We start from the raw sequence: 21271 nt of genomic DNA, 5'->3' as shown, positions 1-21271 counted from the left end.
AATTTAAAAAACAATTAATTCCTTGAGGTACATCTTTATGGTCTTAGTATGGAAGCCAAGCTTTGCTCTGAAAATGAAGCATCCATTTCGCTGTTCTGTCCAATAGCCATAGGAAAATCTACACAAGCCAAGGTTTTGAAAATGTTGGTAAAAGTTTGAAGTACAGTTTGGCTGATCTTTTTTTATTTGCATTTTTCATGTTCCATAACAGATACGCTGCATAATTAATAAAACAATTACATTTCAGACACCGAATTTCATAATAAAGCAGATCACAGGAAACAACAGGCACTTTGTGCATTGAATTCTGTTGCATCTTAAATATACAAAATTAGAGGGCCACTGCATTAAAGCGTAATTTTGAAAAATAATCTTCAGCTCTTTCTAAAATTTCTCATTTAAAATCCTTACAACAGACATTTTTACAGATTGGAAACCTAGTACAGTAAGCCCTTCATAGCCACAGATTTTTTTATCCATGGATTCAAGCATCCACGGCTTGAAAATATTTTAAAAACATATCAATTCCAAAAAGGCGAACCTGGATTTTGTCATTTTATATAAGGGGCACCATTTTACTATGCCATTGTATTTAATGGAACTTGAGCATGCACAGGTTTTGGCATACACAGGGGATGCCGGAACCAAACCCCAGTGAATACCAGGCCCCACTGAAGTAACTTTTCATTATTTTTGACCTTAATGTTTGCAGTTTTTCTTCTGTAGGTGGGCCTACCTGCTACCTAAGGACCATACTTAATACATGTGATTTGTTGTAGTGCTTCCAGATGAGGCTCTTCTTGTGATATACATAGAATTTTATACTGAGCCCAGACATCACTGACCTGAATCTTATTTCTTATTCCTCACTATACTAGACCCACTGAATCAGTGGAATTTACCTGTGTACTGACTCACTACTAAAATTTTGATTCATTGGATATACTGTAGTTGGAATTAACAAACAGGATTCAATGGGTAAGCCATGTTTTTCTGCTGCTGCTTCTCTCACTTTTTCAATAGGTGCACAACCATGCCTTTTGGTCTGTAGCACTTAGGAGCCCTCTAGAAGCACTTGTAATCTTTACAGTGGCATGACAACACACTTTGTTGTTCTTGTGTCAGCAGACTTAATGCTGCTTTCCCTCAAAAACCATTTGCCACTCAGATATTTCTCTTGAATGTACATATTTAGCTCTTTTTTCTGATAAAGTGAATGTGTGTCAATAGCTGTGTGAAACTATGTACAGTAAGCACTAGTGTAGCATATACACAGCTTTGTAGATTGAATTAGCAATAATATATCTGGCAATTGTAATTTAATATTGTTTGTACTTATCTTTGTCTTCAGTATGCTGAATTTTGGGGGGAAGAGCTTATTTTTATGCTTCAGCTTGTGTACATTTGGCTCTCCACGTTTGTGGATTTGAATTTTCACAAATTATTTGTGGCAGCCTCCATTGCTGCCCTATGTGGTTTTTAATAGGGACCGAAAGCCTCACGAGACTGAGACAGGGAGAATGTGTGACAAAGCTTGTAAGACCCTTTTAAAAATGGCTTAGAGCAGAAGTGGCAAGCCCCACCAGTCGCCCGGCCCTCCACTGCCTTGAAGGTATCTATGGAGGGGGGGCTGAATCTATAAATCATACTTTTTGTGTGTTAAATGTGGTTGGGTGGGGAGCAGGCTAGCGTTATTCATAGTCTTCCTGTTTTCGCAGGGGTCCTGTGCCCCTAACCCCAGTGAATGTGGAGGGCTGACTGTATATAATTTATATCTATTTATAGCTTTATTGCAGAAAATGGGTTTTGCATGTTTGGTTATCTCAGTTTAAACGTTTGCATGTACGGTAAGTAATGGCACTTAGAATTAAAAGCACAGCAAGAGATTCATTCAGTCATCTATTCTTATGCATGTATATGTTATACATGGTTTACAGAATTATGGTACAAATGATATTTATATTAAATGCTTTGAAAACCCATACTGATTTGTCAAAATTAAAGAAAAGCAGAAAACCAATATGTATATAAGAAATGAGTGAGAACATTGTTTGAGTGTTTATTGTTACTTGCCTTCAGGTTGACCCCAACATATGGCAACCCTATTACAGGGTTTTCTTGGCAAGATTTATTCCAAGGAGGTTTGCCACTGCCTTTGTGTAAGAGAGTGTGCCTTGTTCAAGGTCACCCAGTGCTTTTCCAGGGCCAAATGAGGAGTCAGACTCTGGTATCCTGGAGTCTTAGTTCAACACTTAAGCCACTACATCATGCTAGCTCCCTTCTTTGAGTATAGCATATGGTTAATAACAGCTATGCCTTGATCGAGCCATTCCTATAGAATCATAAGAGTTGGCAAAGACTGCAAGGGCCATCCAGTCCAGCCCCATTCTGCCATGCAGGAACTCTCAGTCAAAGCATCCCCAACAGATGGCCATCCAGCCTCTGTTTAAAGACCTCCAAGGAGGGAGACTCCACTACACTGCGAGGGAGTGTGTTCCACTGTCAAACAGCCCTTACTGTCAGGACGTTCATCCTAATGTTGAACTGGAATCTCTTTTCCTGCAGTTTGCTCCATGTCCTGTTCTCTGGAGCAGCAGAAAACAAGCTTGCTCCCTCCTCAATATGACATCCCTTCATGTATTTAAACAGGGCTATCATATCACTTTAGCCTGGAATTCATTTAAAACTGAATCCCTGCCCCCAAACTGCCTGAGCTCTGAAAAATATTACTTGAAAACAAAAGAAAACTAATACATCGTTGGAGACTGTGTGGCCTTCTGGATAGCAACTCTTATCTTCTCTTAGCATTGGCTATGATGGCTAAGGTTGATGGAAGTTGCAGTCCAGTGACTAAGGCCATAGGTTTTTTGTGCCTGTTTTCATACTACTATTTTCAATCAAAGTGACTTTAGAAAAATGGATGCTTAGTAATCCGTGTGACAAAGGCTAATTCCAGACAAGGCTTTAATTGTAATTCCTCACAACATTTGCCCAGATAACACTAACTTACATTTGTAATGCTCTTTGATGGGTCTACCTCTTTTTCTGCCTTTTTTCTTTCCCCTCGAAAATCTATTAGGCAGGAAAAGACGGAATAGCACTGGGCGCCTTCCATTTGGAAGGAGTCTGAATATAAACAATAACGTGCAGAATATTTCTCTGCAATTCCAAACTTAGGACTTTATCAAACGGGGACAACTGGAAGAATAAACAGTGATTATCCCGTGAAAATCGTGTATTTGCAATTAAAATTTTCACACATTTTCGCAGGTAAAGCACCATTATTCTGGGAATATCCTATGAAAATCGAGCAATACTGATAAACATTTTCACATGAAATTGCAATGAAAAGCGATTTAAGTGACACTATCCTGCAAATAACCAGGCAATGAACAGCAACAAATCATTCACAGGATTATTTTATCTTCACAACTTTATAAAATAGATTAGATTGGGTGAGAAAGGGTCTGGGCATTATATCTCAATGGAAATTACAATCTGCGTTTCCCAAGTCTCAGTCCAGCACTCTGCTAGTACACCACACCATATCATATATATATATGTACATGTATAAACACACACACACACAAGATAATACACAAAATGTAGGAGGAGGAAATTTCATCAAAAGTTATATACACTATTTATTTGTTTCATGATTTGGAACATTATTATTATTATTATTATTATTATGCAAGAAGAGAAGAAATAAGATGTATTTTGCCAGTCCATAATTTTAATCCCACTTGTCTTTCCATTTTACACCCTGAAATCCAGCCCCTGAAGCCTGTACTCTGGACAAAGACAGCTCTGTTCAATGTGGTCTCTAAGGAAAAAATGGTGACTGACAGATTATACACAAAAATATTTAACTGGAGAGTATAGTGTTGTAATTACACTTTATAAACCTGAGCCAAACACATGCTGCATAGACTATTTTGAACATATACTTTATGCACATTTTTAAAATATATTGTACATTTTTCTTTATCTGCCATGCTGGCTGGCAAGGGTCTATTTTAGTCAATGTACTGCAGCAGCTTGATCTAGGTTGCTATATAGTTAATAAAAAGCTTAATGTTTATGAGTTACATACATTAGGCTCAAAAGCTGTAATGCACTGAACACTAAACAACTATTTCTTTAAATGTTTATCTAACGTTGTTAAGTTTAACATGGTTTATTAAAAATCTAAGCTGAGGTTTCATTGTAATAAACTCCAGCTGCTTTTAGGAGGGTTTGGAACACCATTTTGGCTGGATATATGCAATGTGATATAAGAAATGCACCACAGATTTACACTGAGTTATTATTATTTATAATTAGTAATTGGCAAGCCTTACTAAGAGTTATACACAGATTGAAGACAAGACAGTTCCTCTCCACAGGTTTGTTGTTTTTTGTGTGTCTTCAAGGTATTTCCAATTTATGGCAAACACTAAAGCAACCCTATCATGGGGGTTTCTCAGCCTGAGGCTGAGAGTGTGTGACTTAGAATCACAGAGTCAGAAGAGACCACAAGGGCCATCCAGTCCAACCCCCTGCCATGCAGGAACTCTCAATCAAAGCATACCCAACAGATGTCCAACCAGCCTCTGTTTAAAGACCCCCAAAGAAGGAGACTCCACCACTTTCCAAGGCATCAGGAAAGGCCATGTTCCCATAAGTCTCCAGCATGACATCCTTGTAGAGCGTCTACTGGCCTGGATCCAAGAGGTGAAATGTATGGTTACCTCCTGAAAGGCACCTCTGTCATCTGGTCCACTGGGTTTCCTTGGATGAGTAGGAAATCGAACCCTGGTCTCCAGAGTCATAGTCTAACACTCAAACCACTATGCATCGCTGCCCAGAGGTTTATAACCTGTCAAAAACACAACATAAAAGGTGGGGGGGAGGATAGGGATAGTACAAGAAAAGGCAAATTTGGGCACATGTGAAGTTGAAGGCTTTCATGGATGAAATCCATAGTTTTTTGTGGTGTTTTGGGACTATGTGGCTGTTCTGGAAGAGTTTATTCCTGAATGTTAAAAAATAGGGTTCACTGGAAACAGTGAATGGGGAATGATTCCAGGTAAAGGACTACATACAGCAGAGAAGCCAATATAAAAACTGAAAGGGGCAAAATAACTAGAAAGAGATAACCAGGATGACCACACTGCAGAACTAAAACAGTTTGATATCATTTAATGCCTTGACAGAATCCTGGGATCTGTAGTGTTTGTAGAGCTCTCTGATAGAACAGGCTGAATACCTTGCTGAACTACAAATCCCAGGATTGTGCAGGATAAGAGTCATGGCAGTTGAAATGGTGTCAACCTGCTTTAATTCTGCAGCGTGGCTCCAAAACTCGGGCTCATCAATCGCAAACAATGGAGTCCATTGCATGGGGGACAATTGGAAGTATAAATGGCGATTAAGCCATGATAATCCCACAGTTGCTCTAATGGTTTTCACACGACTGAGTTGATCATGCTGGGGCTGATTTCACCATTAAAGAGAGATTAAAGCGCATTTAAAGCATCCTGCAAATGAAACAGAAAGGGTGAGTAACTGCGTGAATGATGATCACATGCAATTGTGCAAATAAACTGATATAAAAAATGTATTGCTGGTGAAATCCCGAAAGTAAAAAGATTTAACGCTTCTTTGTGACCACTTTAATCACTGTTTAAAACTCCACATCCCCCTCCTCCAGTGTGATAAACTCCAGTTTGTATCACATTAGTTGGCATTCTCTTCTTATGAGTGAAAAATGAAAGTCTAACATTAGAGTAATGTACAGTAGATGGCGATCTTATGCTTGAGAGGTTTGTTGGAACACAAAAGCAAAACGTGGGCTTATACAGTAATTCCATCCTGTTCAGCCAAGTACTAAAAGCACCTTTTGGGAAGACTTGCTGCAAAACGGAGTGATTTTGCTCACACTGAACAAATAATCCAGTTCGAGACCACTTTAACTGCCCTGGCTCAGTGCTGGAAACTGTGGCATCAGAGCGCTCTCTCTGTCTCTGACAGAGAAGGCTAAATATTTCACAGAACTACACTTCCCAGAATTCCCAACACTGAGCCAGGGCAGTTAAAGCCGCCTCAGACTGGATTATCTGCTGTGCTGACTCTGCTTATACAGTACTGTACTGTATAAGGACTAATGTGTGTGTGTGTGTGTGTGTGTGTGTGTGTGTGTGTGGAAGACATTAAGTAGTGTGGACCACGAGACCCATAATGCTCCGCGAGGTATTTCCGGAGAAAACCCGGAAGTGCAGTCGCGCTCAACCTGTTCCCTTCTACCGCGGGAGCGCGCGCGACTCTATCACCGCGAGACTCCAGGGGATTGAAAAAAAGGAGGGCTCGATTAAACCGTTCGAGGACTCCCACGTGATCGTTTTCAAACGGGTAAGGCCACGCCTCCTCTGCCGCCGCCGCGTTCCTGTCGCCGTTCAAACCTCGAAGGCGGTTTAACGGATCAACAGGCCCCGCCCAGAATAAATGAAAGCGAGCCGGCGAAGGGCGCGCGAGGGTCACGTGACTAATTTATTCCTGAGGTTCCCGTCGGCGCCCCGCGCGCGTTTTGGCTAATTTCTTCTTCTTCTTCTTCTTTCCTATTATTCTCTGCCGCCTTTGCGGCCTTTTAAGGAAAGCGCCGGGGAGCGCGAGGGCGTATTTAATCGAGGTAGGAAGAGAGGTAGGCCTCAGAAAGCCTTGAAGCGGTCTTCTGGAGCCATTTTGGGGGACGTCCTAAAACAGCTAACCCTAGGGAAGCCATCCTTGGGAATTCCACAATGATTCTCTATGGGCGATGAGGGCAAGCATTCCCCAGTGATTCTCTGGGCAAGGGCTGCCATTCGTTTTAGAAGCCGATTTCCCGGAAGAGGGTGACGGTAGAGAATGGAATAGAATCACAGAACTGTTAATTTTTCACAGATATTTGGAACTGTGACTGGCTTGAAGGCCAAACTGTGATGTTCAGTGACTGTGATTCATTCTGCTACTGAGTCTTGAGCTCCAAACTGTGATTTTCACAGAACTGGCTGGCTGCACTGTACAGATCACAGAAAATCACAGTTTTGAATCACAGATATTCTAAAACCACAGTAACAGTTTTCACTGATATCTGCAAATCACAATTATTCCATTCACTAGGTGACGGTATTCGCCCCCTCCTTCCCTTGAGGGGTGGGTTCAGGGGAGCCGTATCCAACCGGCCCGGAGTGAGGGGGAAATGGGAGGTCAAAGCAAGGGCTGGGTTCACTTCAGCCACATGGGTTTCAGTGGCAGAATCCCCAGCCGTTTTGTGGGAGGCTTTAGGAGGCACAGTCCAAAAACATTCCAAAGTTGAAAGCTAACACTTCCTTGGGAGGTTCATGCGCTCCTGGGGAGCATTGCTGCCACCAGTCAGGAGGGAGCAAGATTGTTCTCTGCTGCTCCAGAGAACAGGACCCAGAACAAGGGATGCAAGCTCCAGGAAAAGAGATTCCACCTCAACATTAGGAGGAACTTCCTGACAGTAAGGGCTGCTCCACAGTAGAACACACTCCTTCCTCGGAGTGTAGTGGAGTCTCCCTCCTTGGAGGTCTTTAAAGAGTCTGGATGGCCATCTGTCGGGGATGCTTTGGTTGAGAGTTCCTGCATGGCAGAATGGGGCTGGACTGGATGGCCCTTGCGGTCTCTTCCAACTCTACAATTCTATGATTCTACTCTTGGAAGCCAACCTGACTGATAACACAGACCCCTTGGTAGCAATGGCCAATAGTTAAATACAAAACTGCTTCAGCAGTCCTCTTTTTTCTCTTTTTCTTCAGGTGCAACCACATTTCTTCAGCATCCTCAATTCTTTCTTCATAAGTATCACTAGACTGCAGCAGCCATGTCTGATGGAAGGAAACGCCTTTCTGGAGCAGCAAAAAGGAAGAGGGAGTTAAGGGCAGCTTACTCACCCAACCCAAAGCAAGCTCTCCTGAATTTTGAAGCAGTAGATACTCCAGGTGAATCTTCCGCAGAGGATGGTGGGTGTGCAGGTGCTGGCTGTGAGGAAGTGACTTTTCTCCTAGATGGTCAGGCTACAAATGAGCCAATAACCACTGTGTCCACATCTCAAACAGATGTTAAAGTTCACATATCTGAAGAAGATTACAAAACAGACCTGACTGTAGTGAATCAGCTGGTTGCTGAGTTCAATCCATCCATCTTAGATGATCCAGGACTGTGGATGGATGTGAACAGTGATATGAGAGACTTCCTTGTACTGAATGGTCCACGGCAAGTAAAAGTATTCAGTTTCCCAAAAGATTCTGTAAAGAGAAGCTTCCATCGCATGTATTACTGGCGTGATCTACCGAATGGGGACAAGTTAGAGAGACCATGGCTTATGTATTCAAAGACCCAGAACGCTGCTTACTGTTTTTGCTGCAAATTGTTTCAGCCCAATACTCTGTTTGCATTGTGTTCTAATGGAACAAAGGACTGGAGAAACCTGGCTAGAAATTTAGCAAGTCATGAGAAGACTCCTTATCACCAGAGAGCATTTTGTAGCTGGAAGGAGCTTGAGGTACGGCTAAAATTAAAGGTAAACATAGATGATAAAGATCAAGAGAAGATTGCATCTGAGACCCATCACTGGCAAAACGTTATGAAGAGGCTCGTTGGCATTGTGCAAGTGCTTGCTTCTCAGAATCTGTCATTATATGGAACTTCAGATCAGCTCTTTGTTCCAGATAATGGTAACTTCCTTAAAATTGTGGAGTTGATGGGAGAGTTTGATTCTGTACTTAAAGAGCATTTAAGAAGAGTAACTACCAAAGAAATTCACAGTCACTATCTGGGGAAAACAACTCAAGATGAGATCATCCAGTTACTGGCAACAGAAGTCAAACAAAAGATTTTGTCACTTCTGAGGTCTGCAAAATATTACTCTATCATTCTGGACTGCACAGTTGGCAACAATCATATTGAACAAGTGGTTTTAATGGTGCGTTTTGTAACTGCAATAGAAGCAAGTGCTAATGTTCCTGCAGTAGTGAATGTCAGAGAACATTTCTTGGAGTTTATTGATGTAGATGATACTAAAGGATCTAGTATGGCAAAAGTGCTCCTTAAAAGGCTGGAAGAAATGGGAATTGCAATAGTGGATATGCGTGGACAGAGTTATGATAATGAGGCCAACATGAAAGGGAAGAACAGTGGGGTACAGACTTTGCTACAGGAGTTAAATCCCCGTGTCTTTTTTGTCCCATGCAGTTCCCATTCATTAAAATTAATAGTCTCTGATGCTGCATCTAATTTTAGTGAAGCTGTTGAATTTTTTAATATAGTCCAAAGTATCTATGTTTTTTTCTCTGCATCAGCTCATCGATGGGAAGTTCTTAAGCAGTATCTGGGAACTTTCACTCTTACTCCAAAATCTGTGAGTGCTTCAAGGTGGGAAAGTTGCGTTGAGGCAGTAGAGGTTATTAGACAGCAGAGTGGGGAAATATGTGATGCTATAAATGCAGTTATAGAGGATAGTGCTTTGACAAGAGCTGCTCATAGCAAAACACAGATTGAGGGGGAGAGAGTAGCACGTAATATATGCAACTTCAAATTTCTGTGTGGTCTAGTTTTGTGGCATGACATACTGTTAGAAATAAATATTGTAAGTGAGAAACTGCAAGAGGCTGATCTAGATATTACTGGAGTAGTGAAACAACTCGACAAAACAAAGTCATACCTCCAGTGTTACTGGTCAGATGAGGGATTTGAAAATGTTTTGAAAAGTGCACAGAAATTAGCAGAAGAGTTTGATATTGATGCTGATTTTCCACCTGTACAAGAAGTTAGATCTCGCCATATCACAAATTTTCATTATGAAGCAAGGGATCTGATAACAGACCCCAAACAACACTTCAGAGTTAAGTTTTTTAACCAGGTCTTAGCCTGTGCTATCCAGTCAGTTGAAGAATGTTTCTTGCAACTCAGGGAACACAGTATTATATTTGGGATGCTTTATGATATAAAGAATCTCAATGAAATTGCAGCTGAAGACATCCGGCGGCAGTGTGGGGCTCTAGAAAAAGTGCTAACCCATGGCAAATTACGTGACATTGATGGAAACGATTTACATGATGAATTGAAAGCACTCTCAAAATATGTTCCTGTGGGCTCAACTCCAAAGGGCGTTTTGGAATATATCTGTGCAAAAAAAATGATCACCTTATTTCCAAATACTTTTATTGCTCTACGCATACTTCTGACACTTCCTTTAACAATTGCCAATGCAGGTCCTGGGTCCTCCAAGCTGAAGTTGATAAAAACACACTTGCACTCCACAATGGTGCAGGATAGAATAGAGGGACTTGCAACTGTAGCTATTGAACAAGAACTAGCTCAAACCATTGACCTTAAAGAAGCAGTTCATGTCTTTGCATCTAAGAAGGCACAGAGATCACCACTTTGCTGATTCCACTCCTTTTCCAGGAGAAAGGTGGGATATTAAATAAATTAATAAATTCTTCATATGGGGGAAAAATAAAGAAGCAGTTCATATGCTTGCAACAGAGGACTGCCATTTTGATATTTTGAATGTGAACAAATAATTTCTTATCTATGCTGACTAGAGATGTTTACTCTTTGAAAGCTTTCAAATTAGTTGATGGCTTCGAAGACCCAGACTGACTCACAGCACTTTTCTCTTGGTGAGTGCAGAGCACAGTCATGAAACATGTGGACTCTTTGGAAAACCTGCAACAGCCATAACCTTTCTTGTATTGTACTCTCCTTTTCCTAAAGCATTTCGAGCTCACTTCCCTCATTCGGGACCAGTCCTGCCTGCATCTGTCCTCTGAAACCAAAGGCAGCTCAGATAATTTTGTTTCTGGTAAGTCTTCAATTTCTTGATCTGGTTGCTTTTGAGATATTTTTTTTTCTCAATACAGGGTGAGCATCCCAAATCTGAAATGATCCAAAATCCAACATTTCTTTTCATGGGTGTTTAGGATAATGACACCTTTGCTGTCTGGTGCTACATTGTAGAAAATTGTTTTAAAATATTGTATAAAATTACAGTGTATATGAAACAAAATAATTTCTTGTTTAGATTTGGGTCACATCTCCAGGATATCTCATTATGTATATGCAAATATGGTATGGTGCTGTGATGGCGAATCTTTTCAGGTTTGCATGCCAGGAGGCAGGGCTTCCCCCAATCTTTTCCCGCCCCCCCCCCCCAGCTGTCTCTCAGATACAGCTGGGGTCAGCAAAGGCCTGTGATGGGGCAGATCCATGGGCACGGCCTGAGTCCTCCTCTTCCCAGACCTTTCTTCGCCCCAAAGAGGAAAAGGCAGGGAAGAGGAGGAACGGGCATGCGTGTACCTCTTCCGCCTTCTCCCTCACCCCGTGCCTGAGGAAATGGCGTCAAGTGCCACTTCCGGCATGTGTGGAATAGGTTCGCCATCACTGGTATATTGGTTTGAGTGTTGCACTATGACTGGAGACCAGGGTTCGAATCCCCCACCCAGCCATGGAAACCCACTGGGTGACCTTGGGCAAGTTACAATCTCTCACCCTCAGAGGAGAGCATTGGAAAAACCCCTGTAAAGAAATTTGCCAGGAAAACCCCATGATTGGTTTGCTTTAGGGTCACCATAAATTGGAAATGAGTTAAAGGCACACAAAAACAACAGTATGCAATATGCTGAAAGCAACACACACACACCCATCCAACACACTTCTGGTCATTTTGGATAAGCATTTTAGATAAGGGATACTCAACCTGTACTGTGTATTGCCCTTTGTAGAAAACCTTTTAAAATATATTTATGGAGAGGGACATTTGCTAATTGGCTTCTAGTAGGATAGGGCCCACACTCATGTAGATATATATGTATATGTGGGGTTTGAATACTGTATTATACTCTGTCAATGGATCCAAGAGAGTGGATTATAATCCATAATGCCTTATTCTAGCTAGTGAAGAGACCTTTTCCTTCTCTTTCTTTTTATGCCAAAACAAATCAAGATTGCAGTCGCTTAGAAAATGCTTCTGTCACAGAATTGCGGAATAAGGTGCCTGTAACCTCAGCCCAGGAACTGGGTTTCAATATGAAAACATTGCACACACATCTTTCCATGTGCAACTACTGCTCCTTCCACCAGGCTTTCTTGACTAAAGCAGCTTGGGTTAACAGGAGAAGGAGACTTTCTGCTCTCAGAATTGTAAATTGGAAGTGCTTTCTTACTCTACTTAAAATAATCTGGAGATAATTCAGTTGACTTGTCTTCTTCAGGCCTCTACATTCATTTCTATAGTAAAGAAGTAAATTTAAAGAAGTTACTTCTTAAGAAGTAAAATGTTAGGTTCAGGCTTTTATAAGATCACTAAATCCTGCTTCCAACAGCTTTAGCTTGTTATGAATTGAATGTTTGCGCTCAGAAGTCTTAAGATTGTGATTTTATAAAATGTTAAGAGCAACTTGTTTCAAACAGACATGTATATTAATACATTGATGTGATTAACATTTGTTCAAAAACAGGTTCCTGACCTCAAAAGCTATTGTTGCAGTATTGGTTTGCTAAATATATAAAAAACAAAAGGTAAACAATTATTCATGTATATTATTTTATTTTAAAAACAAACTATACTACTGTAGTAGCACTTCTTTTGAAAATGTGTTTCTTAGTGTAAAATTTCCAGTTCTCTTTCTGCTTTGTATACATTTTGTTGGCATTATCTAGGCTTTCATTAGATGGTTTATTGAAGAAACAGTGTGGAAAATGTACTTCCCATATTGATTATTCTGAGTTATTTCCAGGCTGCCAAGTTGTCTTAGTGATGATGAATTAGACAGCTAAAGATCATTACTGTAGCTGATGTCTTCATAAATCAGTAGCACCAGCTGGATGTCCCACTACTAATGATAAATTGCCTCTTTGTCTATCAGTGGGGAGATTGGTTAGAGAGTTATCATATAGCTCTGACCTGTGCCCTCTTCACTGTGTATTTAAGTCTGGGGATTCCATTTTATTGAGACTTTGGTTTGATGGTGCTAAGGGACCTGATTCTCAGATTGAATTGACCCTCTAGAGAATAGGGATGTGAGGAAAATTCATTGCTGTTTGCAATACACATGGGATCTTTGTGGTTTTGTGTGTTTGTTTTTGATGCCTCCAATACTCAAGTATTTGCCTTCTCTCAAGCTGGGAGCTGTTCACACCAGGGCAGATTCTTCATTTGCTCAAAGTAATGGGGCAGGCACTTCATGTGGGAAATATGATGTACAGGATGTTTTATTGCTTATGTACTTGGCATAAGCAGTGCCTCAGGCATTCAGACAGGGTATTAGGTTAAACAGTTAAAACCAGGGGTGCTATTCATTCTTCATACAGTCCACCCTCGGTGTTCCTGGACTTGCCATCTGCAGATTTAAGCATCCGTGGATAGCAGAGGAGGAAGAGGAACAGGAAGGAGGAAGAGGTGGGAGAAAGAAGCGGGGGGAAGAGGAAGCGCCGACCAGCCACCCACTGCCAGTGAGAGCCAGGAGGGAGGGAGGAATGGAAGGATGGGTGGACGAGTCCCATTGTCCCAATGAGGATGGTTGTTCAACTTCAATGGGTGGTGGTTTCATGATTTTATGAAAATTTCCCCCCTTTCTTATCTTTTGTCTAACTGGAAGATTTTTTGTTCTTTTGGAGACTCCATTGGGAGGATGGTGAAGGAGGGCTGGAGAAAGATAGACTTTCCGTTTTGGGTTCCAGCAACATGTCTGCAGTAAACAAGGCAATAAAGCTTGACCTGAGAAAGAATGGGATTCTGTTCTCCCCTAGGTGATCCTACTGTAGCTATGTATACCTAAGTACAATGGGCAAAGAAAACAGTTGCCTGCAGAATCATTCACTGAGCCTGTATGAAGAAAGAAAAGGGGAATCAGATTAGGCTGCCTCACCAAACTAGACTGATATGTTGAAAAAGCACCAGGCCTCCAGGTTTTGCTACCAAAATGGAAATCATAAGACAAGAGGGGGGTGCTGAAAGAAGGAAAGAAATGAACCATTTTGGAAGAAGTTTTCAAGTGGACTCTAGAAGATTACTTAGATTAGTTAGTTCATTTCTCATCTGCATAATATTACTGAAACATGAACTCTTCTTCTTTTTGGTAGGGTAGGAACATATCCTTGTCCTTTCCATGTTTTTTCTACCTCTGGTATCAAAGTTTCTATTAAAGAAGTAAAGTCTTTGCTAACTGAAGTATACCTGTATAGAAATTTTGATGTCCCATTCAGTATACATACAGTATACTACACACCTTCATAGTCTGAATTTGATGACATAATCCAATCTGAATGGGGCATAGTCCTGCATGCTCTGCTGACATTTTGGTGTTATATGAGTGTGATATGATCATGATGGATCCCTGATGTTGCTGGACTGTATATCACTGTATTCTGTTCCTTTTGGCTGTACTGGCTAAGACTAATGGGAATTGCAGTATAACACCATCTTTGTGCCTCCCTACATTATCAAATGAAGAGGATTTCTCATTAAAAGAGAGAGAGAGCGCGCGCTTCATAGCAACCAGTGGCTTGACATAACGTATTACTTAAATGACATGGTCACTTGAGAAAATGTTCTCTGGGAATTTTCTATGTCCCATTTTGCTGGAATTTGTCAGGAGTGGATAAGGTTTGCTGTGAGCCAGTTGAAATAGCTCAATCTCCACAAAGCAGCGAGAAGAATGAGAATGGGAAGATTAAGAAGAGATTTGCAGTGGACCCTTGCCACTTGCGGGTCCCCATATTATTCAGTGAGTGGTGCATGCGATCTGCAGCTATCTAGCCCTTTGATGTGGCTGGCCCAGTGTACGCTGCTAGTAAAGATTATACTTTGTTTGCTCAGATAACTGCAGTTCCAGAATAATGGAAGTTGTAAGCTCTAAGTGTAGTCAAAAACACACACGATCAAAGGTCTCAAAACCTTTCAGGTGTCAAATGTCTCTACATGCATATGCACGTCATTGGGCTTCATCGGAACAACCAGAGTTATAGATGATCTCCATCTATTTTTTATTTCTGATTGTGACCTAAAATGGCTTTGAAATAGCCCAAACAGTATATACATTGGTATATAAAACTGTTTGGAATCACTTTCAAGAAAAATATGTTTTTATTTTCTGAAAGAATTGTGTAAAATTATTTTCTTTTTTTTTCTTTTTTTAATTACTTTATTATGAAATTAAAAAACAATATACATACATTTTATACAGTTCATTATATGGTTGCATACAGTACACATGATATAACATACATATATACATGCATACATACATTATTTTCTGAAAGATAAAATTATGGATAAGAAATATTGTCAGTTATCTCATAAATTTTATCCCCTGTTTGTGTAGAACAATCACGATTCCTTCATGACTCTGCAATAGAGGTAACGGTAAGTGTTACTTTTAAAATCTTACCCTGAGCAGGAACCATGCACGTCAGTAAAATTAGTTATCAGTAGATGCATTACAATTATTTTTTTAAATGTCAAATTTGCATAAATTGCAAGTAGTTGTTGCTTCTCACAGTGTGTGTGAGTGAATTTTGTTTCCTGCCTTTGGCAACAGTAATATTTGCAGGCAACTACAAAACTAAGGAAAATATTGTAATATCGAAAATATGTGTTTTATATATGGGCTTGTATGTATGTATGTATGTATGTATGTATATGTGTGTATTTATGCATCCATGCATATATTAAAGAACAGTATTGCTGGCACAATGATGATTTCTTTTTGCCGTTTACCCATCTGAATAAATACTGATGATACTTCCTAATTCTGAGATGCCAGCAAAGCTTTACATAAAACACAATTAATTCATTATCATTATTATTAATATGATTTGTTAGAACATTCAACTTCTATTAAATGTTTTTGCTATTTTAGTGAATACTTGGATCATGTGCCTTCCTGAATTCAGAAATATTCAGAAATGAGACCTTATAACAGTTTTGTTTGCAACCATGAGAGTGCTGCTTGGAGTCTGAGGTAATAAGAACTATAATCCATCATAAGATGTCAAAATGGATTGTTTGCCCAAGTGTCATATGAAGAAATTGAACTTGGTTTTGCTGTGATAGTTAAGAGATTAATGATAAATAAACAGTAAATTGCTTAAATTAAGAAATAAAGCCATTGCATTTAAATTCTGAAGAGAGTGGACAGAAATGCTTGCAATTTTTGTATTTAATATTACTTGTTCTATATTTTTGAAATCTCATTGTTTTCTTAAACATAAATATGTAATTTTTTTTGAAATGCCATTATTCTAATTCTGAAAGTTTGCTTTATGTACAAACATATTAATTTTGTTTATGCTTCTTGTTATGCTGTGTTTTTTTGTTTTTGTTTTTTTGCAGGGTGACAAGAAAAGAGACAACATCTACTGTTTCCACTACTCACTGTGGCTTTATGCTGTTTTCAAAGCTGGATTCTTTTTCAGGATACTTCCAGGATTTCCTCCATATTTTCTAGGATGAAATTTTTTTCAACATCTTTTTCCTACGCCTTCTTGGGAATGTTGACCTGCTTTGCACCCTTTCTGTTTTATGACAGTCGTTGTCAATTTCTTTTTGTTCTTCAGTAAAAATCTGTAGGTGGTAAAGGAGACTTTCCATCTCACTAGTGATGTTTATATGCTCCATTCCACAAATGAAAAGTCTTATTTTTACACCTCCTTTGTTATACTTAGGCCCACACAACTGTATGCCTGATCTTTAAAATGATTGAAAACCAGTTTTTCAGCACTGAGCCTGTTTCTGTTTTCCCTTTTCTCAGCAAATTGTGTGTTTATATATTCAGGGGTAACCATGTTGGCCATGCAGAAAAATACAGCAAAATCCACAAAAAAGTGATACCTTTATTAGCCAACCAAAATGCAGAAAATACATCATGCAAGCCTTTGAAGCCACTCTGGCTTCTTCATCACTCTTTTGTGTTTGTTTATGCAGAATATGACAAGATTCAAGGTATGCAAGAGATGTGCATCCTTTAATTACTGTTTGTTCATGTTTCCATATCCTAGCATTTGACTGTTTTATCTTGGTGAAAGTAATCTGAAAGGGATGGTTGGAAAAAATAAATTCATGTTTTTGAATTCTACTTTAATAAGTTCCTAAAAATAAAAATGCTTTAGTATGTAAGATACGTATTACTACTACTACTATAAGAATAAAATAGCTAATGCTGAAGTGCAGGGCAAGACAGGTCAAAGCAGTATCTACAGCATGCTACATACTACAGTTCTGTGACCAGTCATTTCTTCCTTAATACAAACCCTCTTCGTGCATTACTTACGAAGTGGGAAGTGCCTTGTCCTATCCCCCTACATCAGCATTTTCCTCATAGGGAAAGCAACAAGTCTGAAGAGAAGTTCCTGTTTGTGCATGACCATGAGTGCCACAAAGTGAGAAAATCAGGATTCTTGCTCATGAAGAAAATCTCTCTCAATACAGGAGCTTCTGTTCAGCCATATTGTTTCCCATGTTAGAGTGGTGACAACAAAGGACTGTAGCTAGGTGCACCCTTCTGATTAAAGCTGTTATGCAAAATGCAAGGGTCCTGAGAGGACACTTGCAATCATTATTCAAAGTGGGAATTTTATTAGCTCAAATGACAGCAGATGAGAGGGCTTGGGCAACTAAAGCAGGGATCACGCCTGTGTATAAAGGTTCTGAGAAACAACTTCAGAGAGCAAGTTCAGATGTAATTTTATTTGTAACCAAAGAAATCACCATTCACACAAGACATTCCCTCATGCACACTTCTAAGAACAAACAATAGTAGCAGATAGTGACTTAAAAAGTTGGCAGAGGGTAATACAGTGAGCCTGCGCCATACGCGGGTTCATTATAGGCAGCTTCCAGATTATGTGGAAGCTGCCAAGGGATCAGAAGAATGGCTGTGTGCACGAGCCCAATTATATCTAGTGGGGCTTGAGAATACACTTTGCCTTACGCGGGGAGGTCCGGAATGCATTCCCTGCATAAGGCAAGGGTGGACTGTATTGTACTGATTCCAGATGTGTAGCTCCAATTTGGGGGAGTTCACTGTGAAATGGAAAGTGGCTTAGCAGCTGCCTTAGAATAATGGTGTGGCCAGCTTTGGCTGAGGAGGTAAGTGGAATCTGGACAGAGTATCTGACCTCAAAATTGAGACCTAATTGGAAGTGTCTGAGCAGGCATATTTATAGGGCAGAACATATCTCAAGGCAGGCTTCAGAATGTGAAGGGATTTGCAGGTGGGAAGAATGAGCAAGGAAGTGGCTGGCTGGACAGTCAGTGCAAATGTTTGTAGACAAAGGAGTATCTCTCCCAGAGGGGAGTTTACTTGGATTTCTGTTTGTGTGTAAACACAAGGTCTATCATCCACCATCACTCCTATCACTGCAGGGATTATGCAGATTCCCATCTTGATCTGTCCTACCTACATGCTCTTGAGCTCCCCCATCCTGAGCCTACTAGATTTCCTTATATGACGGCATTTCCCTACACTTGGGTGCCCCCATAGCTATGTATTTTTAAACCTCCTAATTTGATATTGTCATGGAGGAGGGGTGCAGAGGGCTAGAGCTTGGGATATCAAAGCCTATAATTGGTATAGGGAAGAAGAATTCTTACTGCTGACAACTGTGTTCAGTAAGTGTTTATGATAAACTTCAAGAACTGCAGAATTGGTATTTGCATATTCAAGTGTATTATTTAAAAAGAAATGCAAGAAAGCTGACTGGAGAGATTTTAATCTTCATTACTGAGAACCTGTGTTGCGGGTCCATAAGTAGCAATGAACTGTATCAGCTGTAGATGACACTGCTTCAGGTAAACATCCCTTTGATCCAGAGAGTCCTCACTGTTGAGTTCAAATGGAAAAACAGCATTTGGAGCCACACAAAATACAGAAGCGCCTATAAAATGAAAGCAAAAAAGTTAATTTACATAATTTATTCAAAGCATGTTTCTGCCTGTTTGGATATTTAATTGACATAAGTGGAAATGTCACATGGAAGTCCCAGTCCAGTGAACAAGGGCAACCTTACTTGGGGGCCCTTTTGATGCCTAGAACCCGCTCCCCCGTGACTTGCTTCTTAGTCCCTCTGGTTGTTTGAGAGGCTATTAGGAATTCCTTAGCAGAAACTTATGAGGCTCTCTTGTGGCCTGACTGAAAAATAATCTGGTCACCAGGAGATTCTTCAACAGTTAACTAATGGACATATCTTCCCCACCAGCCATACACTTGAGGTTGTTCCTCTGGGGAGGAGACATCTTTCCAGTAGAGCTTTAATTTATATGTCTTCTCCAAAGGAAAGGGACACTGGTCCTAAGTGGAAGTGCTTGTGCCCATGCTGGTTCTGCTAATGCTGATAGTTGCTTCTCTCCATTAAGAGTATCACCTGTCTCTTCCTCAGACAAAACCTGAGAATAAACCTCCAGCACTGACCTTAAGACATGGCTCAGGACACTACTCGGTGGCCCAAGGGGAGGGGGGCGGAATGACAAGTGGGCACTTCAAGATGGCAGTCCTTCACTGACATCCAAATGGCAGCTGTCTTCTTCATCCTGCTCTGGGGAAAGGTGGGGAAATTGATCCACATGTGTGCTGCTAGTTGGGGGGGGGTTATTTAGAACACTTCTGGAAGCAGGTTGAATCTTGGAGAGGGGAATGCAATATAACAAGTGCAATATAGCCTCAGTCCTAGCTTCTCCTTGACCAAAACTGAATTGGTGGCACTGGCACTGCTCTGGGCACTGAGTCCTGAAGCTCCAGCTTCCTGTGCTCAAAATCATGGCCTCCACAATGTCTTCAGGCTTCAAGGTGGCCATGCAAAAACTGAAGGGGCTGCCTCCAACATCTTTTGAAATGACCTCAGTGGTGGAAGGACTATTTCCTTTCCTAGACCTGACATACCATCAGAGTAGCCTTGGCCAGCCCAATCTCGTAGGTGTTTTCCAAGGCATGACTCATGAGAGGCTGCTTTTTAACAATGTCATCCTTTTCGCGTACCAGCGCCATTGTAGATCAACTTTGAATTAACCATAAAGCCTATAGGAAGTCATACTTGAAGAATTCTGGAAAAAATGACCCTTTCTGCTTTTTACTCTTGCTATGCCTCAGATGTTTTGTTCTGCCACCAATGACTACTTTAGTCTCTTCAAGAGTAATGTCACTACAGAAGGGGGCAAATAAAAATGTTATGGAAGTAGCTATCTTATGTTGATGTTATGTTTTTCATCTATCAGTAAAAGAACCCAGTAGTTGAGGATCTTATATGAACTTCTAGAGATCTAGTTAGAACTTGGTATATGAAAAGCTATTTGCTTAAAAATGAACATTTACCCTGTTTTAAAGTAAGAGATGATTCAAATAACAGCACAGCAATCAAAACATCTTCTTCCAGTACTTTGGTTCTTAAACTCAGTTTAGCATGTGCTTCTGACAGTGCAGTCCTAAAATAGAAGCAGGCACATTTAATAATTAATTCAAATTAGATTTACAAACTTCAGTTGTCTAATTTCCTTAGTAACTGAATGTCTTGGTTTCTAAGGAATATTACTGCAATCTTCATACAGCAATGACACATCTGAGGGAAATGTACAGTGGAGCCTCGTTATCCATACAGCATACAGCTGCACTAGCTGGTGTGTGCGTTTTGTGCCAATGCCACCATTAGAGACAATTGGACTTGAGGTCTTGCATTTTTGGTATCTGCAAGGGGGCTGGGATCCCCTGTGGATACCAAGGTCCAACTGTATATGCTAAAGAGAATACTGGACAATTATGCAAACAAATGATGTGTCTGATGGGAGTGGATTAATAGTGGCCAAAATATCCCTCTACCTGCATTTCTGATTCTTTTTCACCATACTACAAGAGGCATAGATCTGCCCTCAGTATGTTAGTTGAGCTGCAAGCGTTCATCTGTAATGTTCCACTAAGGTAAGGCTTATATGAGCTGGTGATTGGTTGTACTATATTAGGATGTTTCTTCCATAAGATCCAGAAGATGATACCGTTTCTCTCCTTGATTCATAGGCTTCTGCAGTTGTGTCCCTCATGCTCTTCAACATACACATAAAATTATTATTTGAAATTATCTGGGGAGTTGATCTGCAAAGTCACCAGCATTTTAGTGATACCTAGCAGTCAAATTTTCATCAGATCCCAAGGAGGCATTGGAAATAACTATCGTCTGGCAGTTACGAGATACAAAATAGGTTACTTGTGCCTGACTAATAATGCTGGTAATAATAATAATA

The 21271-nt window shown here is 40.3% G+C and overlaps 2 protein-coding genes and 1 non-coding gene across 8 annotated transcripts in view; 2 read left to right on the top strand and 1 right to left on the bottom strand.

The window, feature by feature from the left end:
* Positions 1–6251: 6251 nt before the first annotated feature.
* On the top strand, positions 6252–17115 carry LOC121929210 (zinc finger MYM-type protein 1-like). 6 transcript variants are annotated; one of them, XM_042464536.1, is made up of 7 exons: positions 6405–6670; positions 7800–10456; positions 10762–10849; positions 12504–12564; positions 15369–15409; positions 15906–16007; positions 16379–17115. In XM_042464536.1, the coding sequence occupies exon 2, from the start codon at positions 7865–7867 to the stop codon at positions 10430–10432; it is 2568 nt and encodes an 855-aa protein (XP_042320470.1). In that variant the 5' UTR covers positions 6405–6670; positions 7800–7864; the 3' UTR covers positions 10433–10456; positions 10762–10849; positions 12504–12564; positions 15369–15409; positions 15906–16007; positions 16379–17115. The 6 variants fall into 6 exon arrangements, with proteins under 6 accessions (XP_042320471.1, XP_042320470.1, XP_042320474.1 ...); XM_042464540.1 differs by having other exon boundaries at positions 7800–10667; XM_042464537.1 differs by lacking the exon at positions 6405–6670 and adding an exon at positions 6252–6393 and having other exon boundaries at positions 7800–10849.
* LOC121930246 lies at positions 15730–15810 on the top strand. Its single transcript, XR_006103894.1, has one exon. It is a non-coding gene; the product is annotated as a small nucleolar RNA SNORD87 (small nucleolar RNA).
* Positions 17116–17147: 32 nt separating the features above from the next.
* Positions 17148–21271, bottom strand: part of MCMDC2 (minichromosome maintenance domain containing 2) — a 29685-nt gene continuing 25561 nt past the window's right edge. Inside the window, 2 exon segments of the mRNA XM_042464444.1 lie at positions 17148–18921; positions 20352–20461. Coding sequence (XP_042320378.1) covers positions 18755–18921; positions 20352–20461 — 277 coding nt within the window. The 3' untranslated portion in view covers positions 17148–18754.

This window comes from Sceloporus undulatus, chromosome 4 (assembly GCF_019175285.1).
Source record: "Sceloporus undulatus isolate JIND9_A2432 ecotype Alabama chromosome 4, SceUnd_v1.1, whole genome shotgun sequence".
NCBI lineage: Eukaryota > Metazoa > Chordata > Lepidosauria > Squamata > Phrynosomatidae > Sceloporus > Sceloporus undulatus.
This window is presented reverse-complemented; position numbering and strand designations above follow the sequence as displayed.